This window comes from Thunnus maccoyii, chromosome 9 (genome assembly GCF_910596095.1).
Source record: "Thunnus maccoyii chromosome 9, fThuMac1.1, whole genome shotgun sequence".
Taxonomy (NCBI): Eukaryota; Metazoa; Chordata; class Actinopteri; order Scombriformes; family Scombridae; genus Thunnus; species Thunnus maccoyii.
In genome coordinates, this window is record NC_056541.1 from 5,217,739 (window position 1) to 5,231,237 (window position 13,499).

Consider the following 13,499-nt stretch of genomic DNA (forward strand, 5'->3'; position numbering starts at 1 on the left):
ATCTGCATGAGCTTCCTCTCCGCTGCTGCTGCTGAATCTCACTGATATCATTAGACTGAAATAAAATTACGCAAGCTGCAAACGAACTGGGACAAAGTCATGAGAGGTTACAGCTACAGGGGGAGAGATTACATCACGGCACGAAAGTCTAAACTGAACAACACATTGCATTTACTACGCTGATCGGATTTACTGATGAGCAAAAAAAAAAGCTCTGTGTGCAGGAACAAGTGCAGAGTCCAAATGAGACAGCAGCAATTTTAAAAATGTGACACTCATCTGTGCAAATGAACTGCTGGCTGTTGAACGTTATCTTTGCTTTCAAATCAGCAGCGTTTTACGGGACTGAATCACTGCTTCATCCCCCTTAAATTAATATACAGAGTTTTGGAAAGAATCCCTTCAGGTTAAAAGTATCTGACAATAAAATAAGAGAAGGAAAAACAACACCGACTCACATATGATGGCCATGAGGGAGTTAAAGTTGCCGATGTTGAAGCATTCTCGCGCCACGTCGATGAAGAACTCGATGACTCTTGCTCGATGCTTCTTCTTCACAGGCTGTTAACAAAATGGGAAACGTTTTAAAAACAGCATTAGCCTTCTGGAGTAACTGCACTGTCTGGTAAATGTGTTTGGAAATCGAGTTGTTTGCTCAAAGGGAGCTTTTTCATTATCGAGGAAGAAAAGCAGTTTGTAGAAAGTAGCTCAGTACTTAAACTTTATGCGAAACTTTTGTTTTTTTTGTATGTGTCACTTTGGTTTTGCTCATTTTGGTGATTACCACATATTGAGGCCTTGTTGAACCACATATTATTTGACACTATGTGACTGAACACAGCACTGGGCTTACTGTTGCTTTTCATTTCCTTTTAGTGAGCGGATAAGTAAATTTAAGCCATTTATCAAGCAAAAAAACAAAACATTCTCTGGTTCCAGGTTCATAAATGTGACAAGTTGCTGATTTTCTAACATCTTCGGGTTTAGGGCTTTTAGTCGGACAAGATAAGCAATTTGAAAACATCACCTTGGGCTCTAGCAACTTAAAAAACTGTCAGATTAATTGATAATCTAAATAATCAGCAGCTGCAGCCACATCTTCCTTTTTCTTTAAGCAGAGCAGTGAGATTTCTTGGCTCCGTGTTCATTACTCACCATGCAGATCTCTGTGGCCACCAGATAACTGAGTCTGTTGAACCATTCAACGTAAGCTTCCAGATTGCTGGCCTTCTTGTGATCACTGAAGCAACTCTGCAACAACAACAAAAACAGACTTCCAATTAGCATTTAAGCTAATTGCTTTGCAAAAATAGTGCTGAACGAGTAAAATAAAACTGATATTTGCTTCTTCTTTTTTTTTTTTTTTTGCTCCTCCAGTCGATGCATCGCTGAGCGTAAAAAAAATAAACCCTCGGCTAAGTGGACCTGTGTAGCGCATCACGCTCAACTTCACTCTGCTTCTATATGCACAATAGTGGCCAATGTTATTCACTTTATGCAGGCTGGTCCTTTGTGTGGATTCCTCTTGATCTAATTCCACACATTCCTTTGGCCTTACGCCACTCGCCCCCATGGAGGTTTTCCACCAGTGGACACATTTTAACATACACACGCACACACACACACACACACACACACACACACAGAGTTATTCCCGTCTTTTCCAAGTGGTTTGTTGGGGGTACGAGGCGGGATAGCCTGAGGCACAAAAGCAGCCTTAACCCCCCCCATCACCCCCATCACCTTGCATCCAAAAAAGCCTGTTGCCTAGCAGCCGAACGCCAGACAAGAGAGCCCACTGCCAGCCACACACACACACACACTCACACCCCTTCCTAAAACAAACCTCTGGCAGCTGTGGTTGCTAGGAGATGAGGTGCATGCATGCCCATCTAATCCAGACACTTGGATGATTTGAGGAAATTGCCGGTGAGGTGTGTCTGAGTGTATGTGTCTGAGTGTGTGTGTGTGAGGAGCGGATATTTGGTCTGCCGCTACAGTCTGGATATCACCACCTGCCCTCGCTTTGACCTGTATGGCAGCCAGTCACTGTGTTGTGTAAACTTAATATCCGTCTGGGGAAGAAACTAGGCCGTCTCACTTCAAACCAGCACCAGACGGAGACAAATCGGGTCTGCGCACAAGGTTTCCGCCAGGAGGATTGCATAACAACTGTATATACTTGCTCTTATCTGGTGATTTATTCTTAGAAAAGCATCCAGACGTTACCTTATCGTTGTCCAGTGGGTCTTTCTGGACAAAGGCTTGGACGAATTCTTCAGGTCCGATGTAACTAAGTCTCTCCTGAAAGATGAGGGCAAAAGGAAAATCACCATCATTAATCCATCTTTGGTTTGCATCTCCCAGGGTCTTAAAATAGTTTGAAGAAATCTTTATAGGTTCTTCAGGGCTGCCAGAGGGTTGCCCTGAAGTTACTTAGTTTAAGCCTAATGGTACTTATATGGTAAAACCCTGATGTTATTCTCTCCTTTTCGGATACCATAGGAACCTTAGATTAAACCCTGTTTTTCAAGTGACTCATTTGTTTTTCAATGACACACTGACATATAATGGATACAAAGTGGCAGTGAAAAACACCACTGTTTAAAATCAATGCATCGGTCGGTTGGATGTGGGAGGAGCCGCGGTGTTCGGATCGCCTCAACTGGCGCACTGATTTCTAATCCATCATATGTGTCAGCTCTGCCCTCTCTCACATGTTCTCCACTCCGGGATTGATTCGGTCTTACCCTCTTTGGGGTCATGTGCCAATACGAGCGTGAGTCATTGGCAGGCTTTCTGATTGTTTCTTTGGGAGATAACGTTTACGTCTTAATTAGGTTTGACGTCTCAGAACGAATGATGAATATAACGTATTGATTAAAACTGATTTTTAAAAAGGTAGGGTAGATAAAAATCAAGTCAAGTCTGGCTCAATTACAGTTTTCTGATTATCAACGGGCAATGTCCTTGACAAATTAAGCAAGATGGAAATAGACACTAAATAAAAAAATAATAATAAAAATGGTGTTGAGTCGTCCTCAAGGTGTCTGGAAGCCAAATTTTAAGGAAATATTTGCAGTGGAAGCAGCCCATGTGACAGATGTGGCACATGTTTCACAAGTTACAGTCTCTGGATTTCGTTCTCACCAGTTCTATGTGCGTGAGCTGCTGGGCGACGGTGAAGGGGTCGTTGCAAATGGACAGCATGTCTCTCTGGATGGCCGCCTGGGGCTTCGCTTTAAGAGCCGTCAGCCGTTCGGCCGCCGTTGCGTTGATCTTGATCAGCGCCTCCTCGTACTGACTGAGCACCGTCAACCTCCTGATCAGGCCCTGGCTCATCTGGCTGACTGCCTTTCTGTAAACCTGGTGGAAAGGATGGAGGAAAAAAAGAGATTTATTTTAGTCTGCAATCACTTGGGAATCTGACAAAGTTCCTCGATGAACACCTTCAGAAGGGCTTGGTGACATGAAGGTTCTTTTAACAATCCTTTTATAAGCATTTTTTCACATAACAGACTTTCTTTGGATCATTGAGGAACCCTAGATCTCTCTTAACCATGAGCTATGGCTTTGATTTCCTGTTCCCCGGTTCAGTACTAGATGCAATGGCGGCACGGCTATTAAATACAGATCCATCACTTTTTCGTTATGTCTGGTTACCCGGGGCACAGGAAAGAGACGCTACAGCAGAGATAAAAACAAACAAGAGAGCTGAATGTGATTTAAATTTGACCAGAATCTCTAGTAGCATACATGCACCCTCTTTGTTTGACTCAGCTGTAGGTGTTTTGGGTTAATCCCCTACCGCTGTTCTGTGGCAGAGAATGATAACAACCTCAGTGGAATTTACAACACTCATGTTGACTGTATGTCAGCAGAACTCACTGCAAACTGATGCCAGTTCTCAGCCCAACCCACAAAACGACCCTTCACAATGTGACGCCTCCAGTATTTATTTTGCAGAAAAGCATCCCTTTTTGGTCACGCACTGGGAGGGTCACTCACAACGTTATGCAAGCTCTGTCCTGCCGGGCTCATTAAGGCCTCTCAGCTCTGGAGGGGCAGAGCAGAGGACTTTTGGCTCCATGTCCTCAGGGGTTGAGAGGTCATCCTGTTCTGAACCTTCCCCTGGACTCAAAACAAGCCATGATTAGATAATCGTCTCGTCTCTGACACACTTTAGCACAGAAGTTGCATAAGAGGGTCTATAGGGGGAGGAAGTACATGTGTGTTTGATTTAGTGTATATGGAGGAGACCGACTGTGTGTTAGGATCCTGTTTGTGGCCTCTTTCCGTACCACCGGTATGAGCTACCCAAAAAAATCTGGGGTGACGAGGCCCCTTTTCTCACGACCACATCCCTCCTCCCTGGACTTTCTGCCAATTCAGCCTCCAAAATCTGGGTTCTACAAACAAGACTCGAGTTCAACAGTGTGGGAAGGAACACAGCTCGCCTTATAATGGATGTGGAGGCCCGGTGCCTAGACAGCAATCAAGTGTGAGGAGTCGGTGCGGTACAGAGGCAAACTGGGGGAAAAAAAATGAACGGACTCTCATTGCTCTGCTGGAAACAGCCAGGGAGAGAACTTTTCTTCTGAAATTCGTTTCCCAGAGCGTGACTAATGCATCTGTCAGGTGATATGGCTGTATAGGTGCGATGGCATGAACAGACATATTCACATGTCAGACGATCAACTGTGGCTCTCTGGATATTACAGTTTTGGAGGACTGGAGATTAGAGAGAAAACTGTATATGATCTCTGCTCCTCAGCCACTGATGAGCCTGTTAGGGCTGCAACTAACAACGATTTCTGTATTTTTTCCACTTAATCAATTGATGGTTTAGTCTTTAAAATGTCAAAAATGAGAGAAAAATACCCATCACAAGTGCCAAATGTGACAAATCAAAAAAAACGCTTGTTTTATATGCCCAGAAATGTTCAGTTTAAAACAGAAAAAAACCAGCAAACTCACATTTGAGAAGCTTAAACAATCTTTGGCATCGCTGCTGATTATTTTCTGACAATCAACTAAATGTCTCGGTACTCAGCTGCTAGACGCAACAGGCGGCAACTTCAGGGCAAAATAGACTAATCAAGTAATCAGTTAACATTTTGGTATTTGATAACTGATTATTCATTTAAGTAATTCCAACTCTCAGAACTTGCGATAGTATTTCTTTTGGCTTTTTGCAGACAATTACGTAATCAATGAGATTAATAAAATAGATTTAATTGCCGCCCTACATAATATACCTTAATTCAGACATTGCAGTATCATTGTCAACACTGTATGCATTAAGCTGATGCTTGACCACACTCTCTTGCACAGTTGGACAACAGTGAGACACGCCACCAGTGAAAATCGCTCCAGTTGCCACTTCAAAGTCAACCATCTGCTGTAGCTTCTGTCCCCACTACAAACAGAGGACGGGCCAGGGTCGGATAAATATAGTCACAGATCTCGGAGAAAACAGCTTGCCTGACATTTTTAAGCAGAGGGAGTCACATTTGCTCATCACAACTATTGGCATTACCAATAAGGATCCTAACAGGGGCACACACTGTTGCCTACGCTATCGACCCTGGCAGTGATCCTGAGGTGGCAGACGGACGCTCAGTACAAGTCCCCACGGCTGAGTGGCGTGGTCGGTCCACGCCATCACATCACTAGAGGTCCTGTTTTTCTTGGCTGAGTGGTGTTACTTCCTGTGGAGCACCACCTGAACCACAAAAAAGGCCTGACCATTTTTAGCAGGTTAGCCAGGCAGCACTAATGAACAGATAGTTAAAAAAGGTGCCCCGAGCAGGATTTTTATCTAAAAACAGACCCGTGTTGCTACATTTCTCTCGACCACCTACTGTACCTGAGATGCACTCGCATTTAGCAACATGTCAACAAAAACTGAAAGAGTATAAGCTTTGTAAATGTAGAATTTATGACAGAGCTGTTGTATTGGATTGCATCAGATTGCACAGGTGTTCCTAATAAAGTGGCCAGTGAGTGTATAGCGTAGTGACACCTGCCATTCAAAGGTGCAAACTGCAAACTGAATATATAATGTGGGATCCGTTAAATCAACCAAACATAACATCATAATAAAGCAAAAAAAAAGCACTTTGTGAAAAATAACTGCACATTTTGAGGGAAGGCAAGAACTCCGTTCCACCGAATGAGGTCAGATGAAGATCACAGTGCTTGTTTTCTCCTCGGCTGTTGCTTCCCTATATATCCAACCACATCCATAATGACAGTCTTACTACGGAGATCAAGGTCCTGGAATGTTTGGAGTGTGGTCTGGACACGACATTGACCAGATGTTCGGTACATCTATTCTGGACTCGAACCCTTTCCCAGAGCGCTGCGGTCGTCGCTCTGAAGATTCAGCATCTCACTCTCAACTCTAGACCTGCTTATGGTTAGACATTTGTGTTTGTTTTCAAAACATGATTTGGAGAATCTGTGAGAAACATAAATGCAAATCAGATCTGATCAAACCTCTGCTTTTGTCAGCAAACCACTTCCTTAAACTTTACAAGCTGGCCTTTCTAAGAAATATCCCATGGCAAATCATGTTTTATTATCATGGGTTATCATCTGCGGATAAATGAATAAACAGTATCACAGGATTACTTCCTTAACATTTGCTTGTGGCAATTTGTGAACCCGAGGCACCAAAGCTCTCCATTCATTTGAAAAAACATTCTTTGTCACGCTGTGCGAATCATGAGCACACGAGCCCATGGCCTACATGATATCACAGCACATCTGCAGGGTGTTAGAGTATTGTAAAAGGTTGCTTTGTCAATAAAGTACATACATCTAGCGTTCGTAACCTTTATCTATCCGCTGTAAGGGCTTTTTTTTTTTTGTTAATCTCAAATGTCATAATGATGTTGATACAGAGTCAAGTAAGGCGCTATCTAGCTCACACAGCTTGCCCACATAGATTCTACAGGCCAGTCCATGATTTTAAAGGAAAACTCCAGAGTTTTGGAGAAATCTTCACTAATTAGATTCATTGCTGAGGCTGCTGAGACATTTTCTTGCCATAATTTGGATCCAATTGTCCACTTAGAGGGAGGAGGCACTGCAAATTAACTAATTAAGTTATTCTGAGTGATCACTTTTGGTGTTAGGAAGGTGTTTGGCCTAACCATAAGACACTTTTTTCTTATAATTTTCTCCCCATCTGTAGTTGAAATGTCTGACACTGTCTCCGATGGAAATGGTGGCTAATATTAAAAACGTTTTTTTAAAAATAGGGCAAGGCTACACTATTACCTTTTAACGTAGTTACCGATACACTAGAAAAAGCAACGTCCGTGGCTTTCAATTATTTGGCTACACTTAAAAGATGAGGCACACATAATGTGTTTTCTTATTTTGTTAAATGTACTGAGTATGATATCACCTCAAGGGAAACTAACAGGGAATTGTGTGTTAAATAGCTTTCTGTTGCCTCCAGGCCAGAATCAATTTCAACTATCAAAAATATCTTTGGAGGGATGGTGTTAATGCCAACTGCAGCCAATCTACTGTGAAATCAAAAGATCTTTATGACCATCAAAACACAGCCTCCGTGTCTATAAGCGTGACTGAGCGAGTGTGTGTTACTGGTGTTCAGATGATGTCAAGTGAGTTTTTATGTTCAGGGGTTGCACAAGGAGAGCAAGGGAGCTGTGGATGTGTCATGTGAGACGCATATTGATTTCTAGATTAAATCTGGGTCAATATTCGTGCTTGTACTATTGATGAGTCATGTGAAACCTACAGTGGTGGGTGGGTTGTTTTGTTTCTCATGTTGAGTGATGAAGGAGGGCATGTCTTCCATCAGGACAGTTTGTGTCCTCCATCACTGTCTGTTCCTAACAAGCTCCTGCTGCCTTTATTGTTAGCACCAATCCCCCAAAATACACACAAACTGGGACACGCAACTGGTTTGCAAATAGAGCACATCGGAACACATGTGAGACCATCAGGACATGCGCTGAAAGAACCCTGATTCATGATGACTAACCACATTATTTGTTCAGACTGGAGAAAACTGAAGTAGGAATGTTATCATTGAGAGAAAAGTACATTTGATATAAACTGCTATGCTAACCCAACTGGAGCAAGAAAAGGTCAAGACTGAAACCTGTGAATACTACTGAAAAGGAAAACTCCAACTAAGATGGCTGTTTGGAGGGTAATTTTTTTCTTTTCTACTTTTATTTTCCTTTTATTTTTTAACCAGGTAAGATTGTTTGAGATTTCACATCTTTTTCAAGAATCCTAGCCAAGAGGGTGGTGTAAAAAAAACAGGACAAGAAAACATGAAGGGCATACAGAACATCCAGTTAAAAATTTCTCGAAATTTTGGGAAAATAAGCTCATCCTGAGAGTTAGATGAGAAGATTCATTAAATATGTAGCTTGAGCCAGAAGATGATCCTGTTAGCTTAGCATAAAGACTGAAAGCAGGGTAAAACAGCTTGCCTTCCGGCTCTAGAGCCATGAAATTGACCTAAGTCTCATAAAGAATGTGATTTATTGTATTTACCAACACATTCAACTATTCCTTTATATTAAAAAAACATGCACACAGTTCATTTTATTTTTAGAGTCACTATTTTGTTGTTACATTAGCTTATGTTAGCATTTCCTTTCATGGCGTACATAGCATGAGTCACTGCTTGTCAAAACAAACTTTTCTATATCTAAATGTCAAACAGTGGAGGGTCTGCATGTGCACCAAAGATAACAGAGGGTACTGGACAAAAACTGTTCTACCCTACTAAAAAAACTTTTATCCAAACAGCGCTGCGGAGGCTAATAGCGCGCTAAGCCAGTGACATTCAACTCTGCAGCGGTGGAACAATTCAAATGCTGCCTAGTATGGAGCACCCCAGAGGCAGCAAAAAAGCCACCTAGCCCGTGAACAATGGGGCTTTTCTCTCAGCTCAGCCAGCCTCAAAAACTGCTTTGTTGCCAGAGATACCCCCCTCCACTTCCCTCCACTGCTATCTGCAAAAATCTGCCTGTGCCTGTAGCTTTGCTGCACGTGCGGGCTACAAAACAGCACTTTACTGTTGGTGATAACATCCAAACTAAACATTATCTTATCAGCCTAGTCTTTTGTCACTTAACCAATTATGAATAAGTTATACTGTGGGCAGCATGAAGTAATAAAAAAAGTGAAAAGGACTGACTTCGTCTCCACTGGCCAGCCGGTGGGTCAGCTCCTTCAGGCTACGCATCATCCTCTCGTCCCTGAAGTCATATGGGAAGGTTTCCGTCCATTCTGTCAATAGCTGGAGGATCTTTGGCGCAATCTTCCTAACTCTCATCTGAAAATGCAAGATAAAATTTAGTCGGTGATTCACTACATTTAAGAGTATAGCCATAGTGGAACATGATATTTCTCTGATTCCTAAAATGAAAAGTTTGATAGAGCTGACTAAAGATGTTATTCCCACCTTGTCAGCTTGGGGATCGCTGAGTCGCTGTTGCTCCATGCACAGGTGACACACCTTGGACATGAGCTCGTACGGGTGGATGAAGAGTCGAGAGCTGAGCAGGAAGGTGAAGATGTACGTCCTCTGTGGAGAGAAAAGAAAATAAGTTTACCACAAAAGCAAAACCATAATCATGAGAGTGCAAACTGGGCAAGAAAATCACTTGAAATCAAACACCAGTACAGGGAAATTATACCTACAACAGGCTTTACCTCCTAACTAGATGAAACTGCAAAGGAAAGAAACCACCAGAGATACAAAGAAAAGGAAAATGTAAAAAAAAAAAATCATACTCACATCTGGATAATAGTCTACATTTGGGACCAAGTGGTGAATGAGGGCCTCCAAGGAGCCAGACACAAGGTTGTTGTCATGATAATAGAGGCCGGGGTAGCCTTCCTCCTTGGTCTGGTACAGGTTCTTGTTGTAGCTGCCGGTGCCCAGCTGCCCTGAAAACGGTGGTGTCTGAGGCATGTTGTCCTACAAAGAAAAAGATGACAAACACAGCAGCAATCAGTCGGGACTGTAACTACTTCCCTGATAGATATTCCACCACAGACGCTGATGCAGGATGGCCAAACAAATCCAGAATAGCTCTCAGACACAAACACAGACGTCAAAGGTTTGCTTGGGAAATGGTTTGGGCACAGTCAACATCCTTCCTCCTCTGGATCCCTGCTGTCCATTTTAAGGTTTCTGGGTTTGGTTTAAGTTTATTTGGACGTACAAATGTGATGACTGAAAATACAAACTGTGGTTGAGGCACAAAAAGGATAAAGGCAAGCGTCCTATGAGTCATCTCCATCACAAGGAAACACACTAGAATAGACAGCTTGCAGGCGATTTGTTCAGCTTTGACCCCACTGAGTTTTACAGGGATTTGAACCCTCGCAGTGTAACCCTTGCTCTACACAACTATGACATCCAACATAGCCAAAACATAACTGTAGGCCGATAGTGTTTATGTTCCCAAATGCAGCAACCTTTGACTGCTGGAAATGACCCAATTCTCATAAGACAAGACAGATGAGGGTTTAAGATTTCAGACACGTTGCTATAAATCTTTAGCGGGACAATCGATTCATTCAAAGGGTCTTCTAACTCACAAAAAGTTGGTATTTAGTGACAGAGATTATAAAGAAAGCTCTGTATATGTGCTTTAACACCCACACACACACACACACAAAAATGGAAGAGACACCACAAACCACCACTGCAGGCCAAACTGTAACACTGCTGGATGTCATGACACTTGTTTTATGCTGAAAGCACACTGTATGCTCAACACTGCCTGTTTACTTCCACTGCAGGAATGTGTGTGTGTGTGTGTGTGATGCAAAGCGAAGCGGGGTGTGTGTCTGTCAAAGAGGCAGAGAACAAATGAGCATGCCGTGTACAACATGACTAGTGGCGGAGCACGTGTGCTCTCCTGTGCACACCATTGCTGCAGCACAATCAACATCTCCTTTATTGATCCATATGTTCCAAACTATCATTGCTTTGTCAATAAATCACTTATACGCTGCTTAGAAGCTATGAGGAGGTGATAGCAGACAAAAGTAGCATGTTGTGGAGAAACTTGTGTTTGGCTGGGTTGGCTATCAACCTAAATACATTTTTTGGTAATACTGAAACTCAGGTATCATATCAGTACTTATATGGAAAAATTGTCCTCAGTGAAGGAGCGAGCTATTAGCTTTTCAGCCACCTTTCAGGTCGAAAGTGGATGGATATAAAACCAAGTCTTGTCACTTTTACTGAACACTTACAGGATAACAGATTTAATAATGTCAGTTAATATCAGTCTTAAGATAGGAATCTTAATAGGAAATACATGTTTTTTCTTCTGTCAAAACGTTATATAGTCTCACTTTCACCCACAAACAACTCTTTGTAGAAGTGAAGACCAGCCATCAAGTGTAAAACCCAAACTGGTCCTCACAAAAATAGAACAACAAGCTCACAAACACTCCTCTGCCAGTCTACCAGCCTCCTGACCTCTGAACCTGGCACTTTGGTTGAATCCCATGCCAGGCAGACTTATGGTTGGGGAAACACAAAGGGCCTTTTCACACTGGGGGGGGGAGTTGAATCAGGGTTCAACACCCCCATCCCACACCACCTGACAATATGCCGCACTATGGCTGCTTGCCGAGTCAGGAAGCCTTAAAGGCTGATGCACTGTAGTGCTGCCAGGGACGGATACAGGGATACCAGGAGGTATACACTGCATCTGCCCACACACTGGCACAAATAGTTCAAATAAATTTGGGGTTTCATTGTCCTGTGATGTGTATATGGGTTTCATGGGAGGCCTACAACAGTAAAAAAGAACCACAACATCAACTCAGATCAGACCAAAAGAGGGAACTAAAGGATATTTAGAAGCACTTCATGATCTAACATGGTACAAGTCTTGAGCTTAACCTTTAAAAAAATCACAAGACACAGCCCTGTTTGCCTTTACAGAGACTAACAGCTCGGTATAGATACCAAAACAAACCCTGTTTATTCATGAGTTCACATAAAGCCTCCACCCACACGAAGCAAACCACCCATCCTTCCACTCTCACACGCATGCCGCCCCATAATGCACGCGTGCACACACCGACCATCGCTATTATTCAGCCAGACAACCATGGCCATTTCCATGAGAATGAGAGTGCGAAGAGTCAGAGCACAGCGGCCCAAGCATCTGCTGCACCATGTGGCTTCCCCGCAGAGACAGAGAGAGAGAGAGAGAGAGCTCATGAGTCTGATGGAGGGAGAGAGGAGGGAAACCCTGATAGAAGTCAAGTGTTATTGGGATTTCTGTTTACTCCACTGAGGGTTTTTTGCTGACCTTTAGTGCTCTTAGCTGTGTTTTTTAACCGCAGACTTTGTACTAGTTTAGTATAAATACAGACCTACTGTTCTACACCCAAACACACCACTACTGTTAAGATTTAGAGCACATCAACAGCAGCAGGTGATCAGTGGCTGAGAACATGACCCATTCACTGTTCCCAGCTGGAACTCCCTGATCCCACGCTCGCTTTTCTTACCATCAAGGGGGTGTTTGTTTTGATTGGATGTAGCGCTGAAAATTTTAGACAATCCTTCGTTAAGTAATTTACTATTTAATTTGACTTTGATTCACTTCATTAAGAAAATCAAAGAAAAATGCCAGAGATTTGTAGGTCACGGCTTCGCTAACATGAGGATTTGCAGCTTTTCTCTATCTCGTAGCACTACAAACTGAACCCTGCTGGGTTTTTAAACCGTTGTTCAGACAAAATAAGAAACTGAAAGAAGACATCTTGGGCTGTGGGAAACTGCAATGGATATTCCTCCTTATTTTGACATTTTGTAGACTAAACAATTATTTGATATGGCAAAAAAAGAAACTTCAGACATTACTCAATAATGAGGAAAATAATTAGTTGCAGATAGAGGATGCACCAATCCACTGGAGCTAAAAAACTGACCAGCTATCAGCCAGGTGCGAACGCTACTTTCAATACAGTTTCTTTGTAAAAGTTATTATAAAATTCAGTATTTCTGCTATCATGTATATTGATTAAGTCAAAGCAGGCCACAGCAATCCCTTGCCTCATGTTACTGAATATAAAAATGATACAAGACGTCGGATTGGTGCATCCCTGATTGGATGCCTGGTTGAACTGGGATTCATTTCAAGACATGTTGGATCTGTAGACCAACTTTCATGCATACACGCCTTCTTGAAGTGAAACTGAAATGAACCTCAGCTTGCAGGACACATAAAGTGACAGAATTAAGTTTCTAAAAACATAACATTGCAAAAAAGACCCTGTTTACACTTGGTTTTAAAATGCGTCTCGGGCAATTCAATCACAAGTGGACAGCTCTAAATGCAAGATGCACCAAGATGCATTGTGATCCAATCACTGAAACCACTTGCCGAGGTAGTCTGGGACGCATTTGACCGCATATCTTTAGTAGTGTAAACACTAATGCATCCTGATGCGCCCCCGAC

The 13,499-nt window shown here is 42.6% G+C and overlaps 1 protein-coding gene across 3 annotated transcripts in view; it reads right to left on the reverse strand.

Moving 5' to 3' along the window:
- The window catches only part of rasgef1ba (RasGEF domain family, member 1Ba), a 146,887-nt gene that overhangs the window by 13,562 nt on the left and 119,826 nt on the right, over positions 1–13,499 (reverse strand). For all 3 annotated transcript variants that reach the window (XM_042421025.1, XM_042421026.1, XM_042421027.1), the window contains 7 exons: positions 9,800–9,982; positions 9,464–9,586; positions 9,197–9,334; positions 3,151–3,366; positions 2,230–2,304; positions 1,156–1,251; positions 459–561 (listed from right to left, as the gene is read on the reverse strand). In XM_042421025.1, the coding sequence (XP_042276959.1) occupies positions 459–561; positions 1,156–1,251; positions 2,230–2,304; positions 3,151–3,366; positions 9,197–9,334; positions 9,464–9,586; positions 9,800–9,982 (934 nt within the window). The remainder of the gene's footprint in view (positions 1–458; positions 562–1,155; positions 1,252–2,229; positions 2,305–3,150; positions 3,367–9,196; positions 9,335–9,463; positions 9,587–9,799; positions 9,983–13,499) is intronic.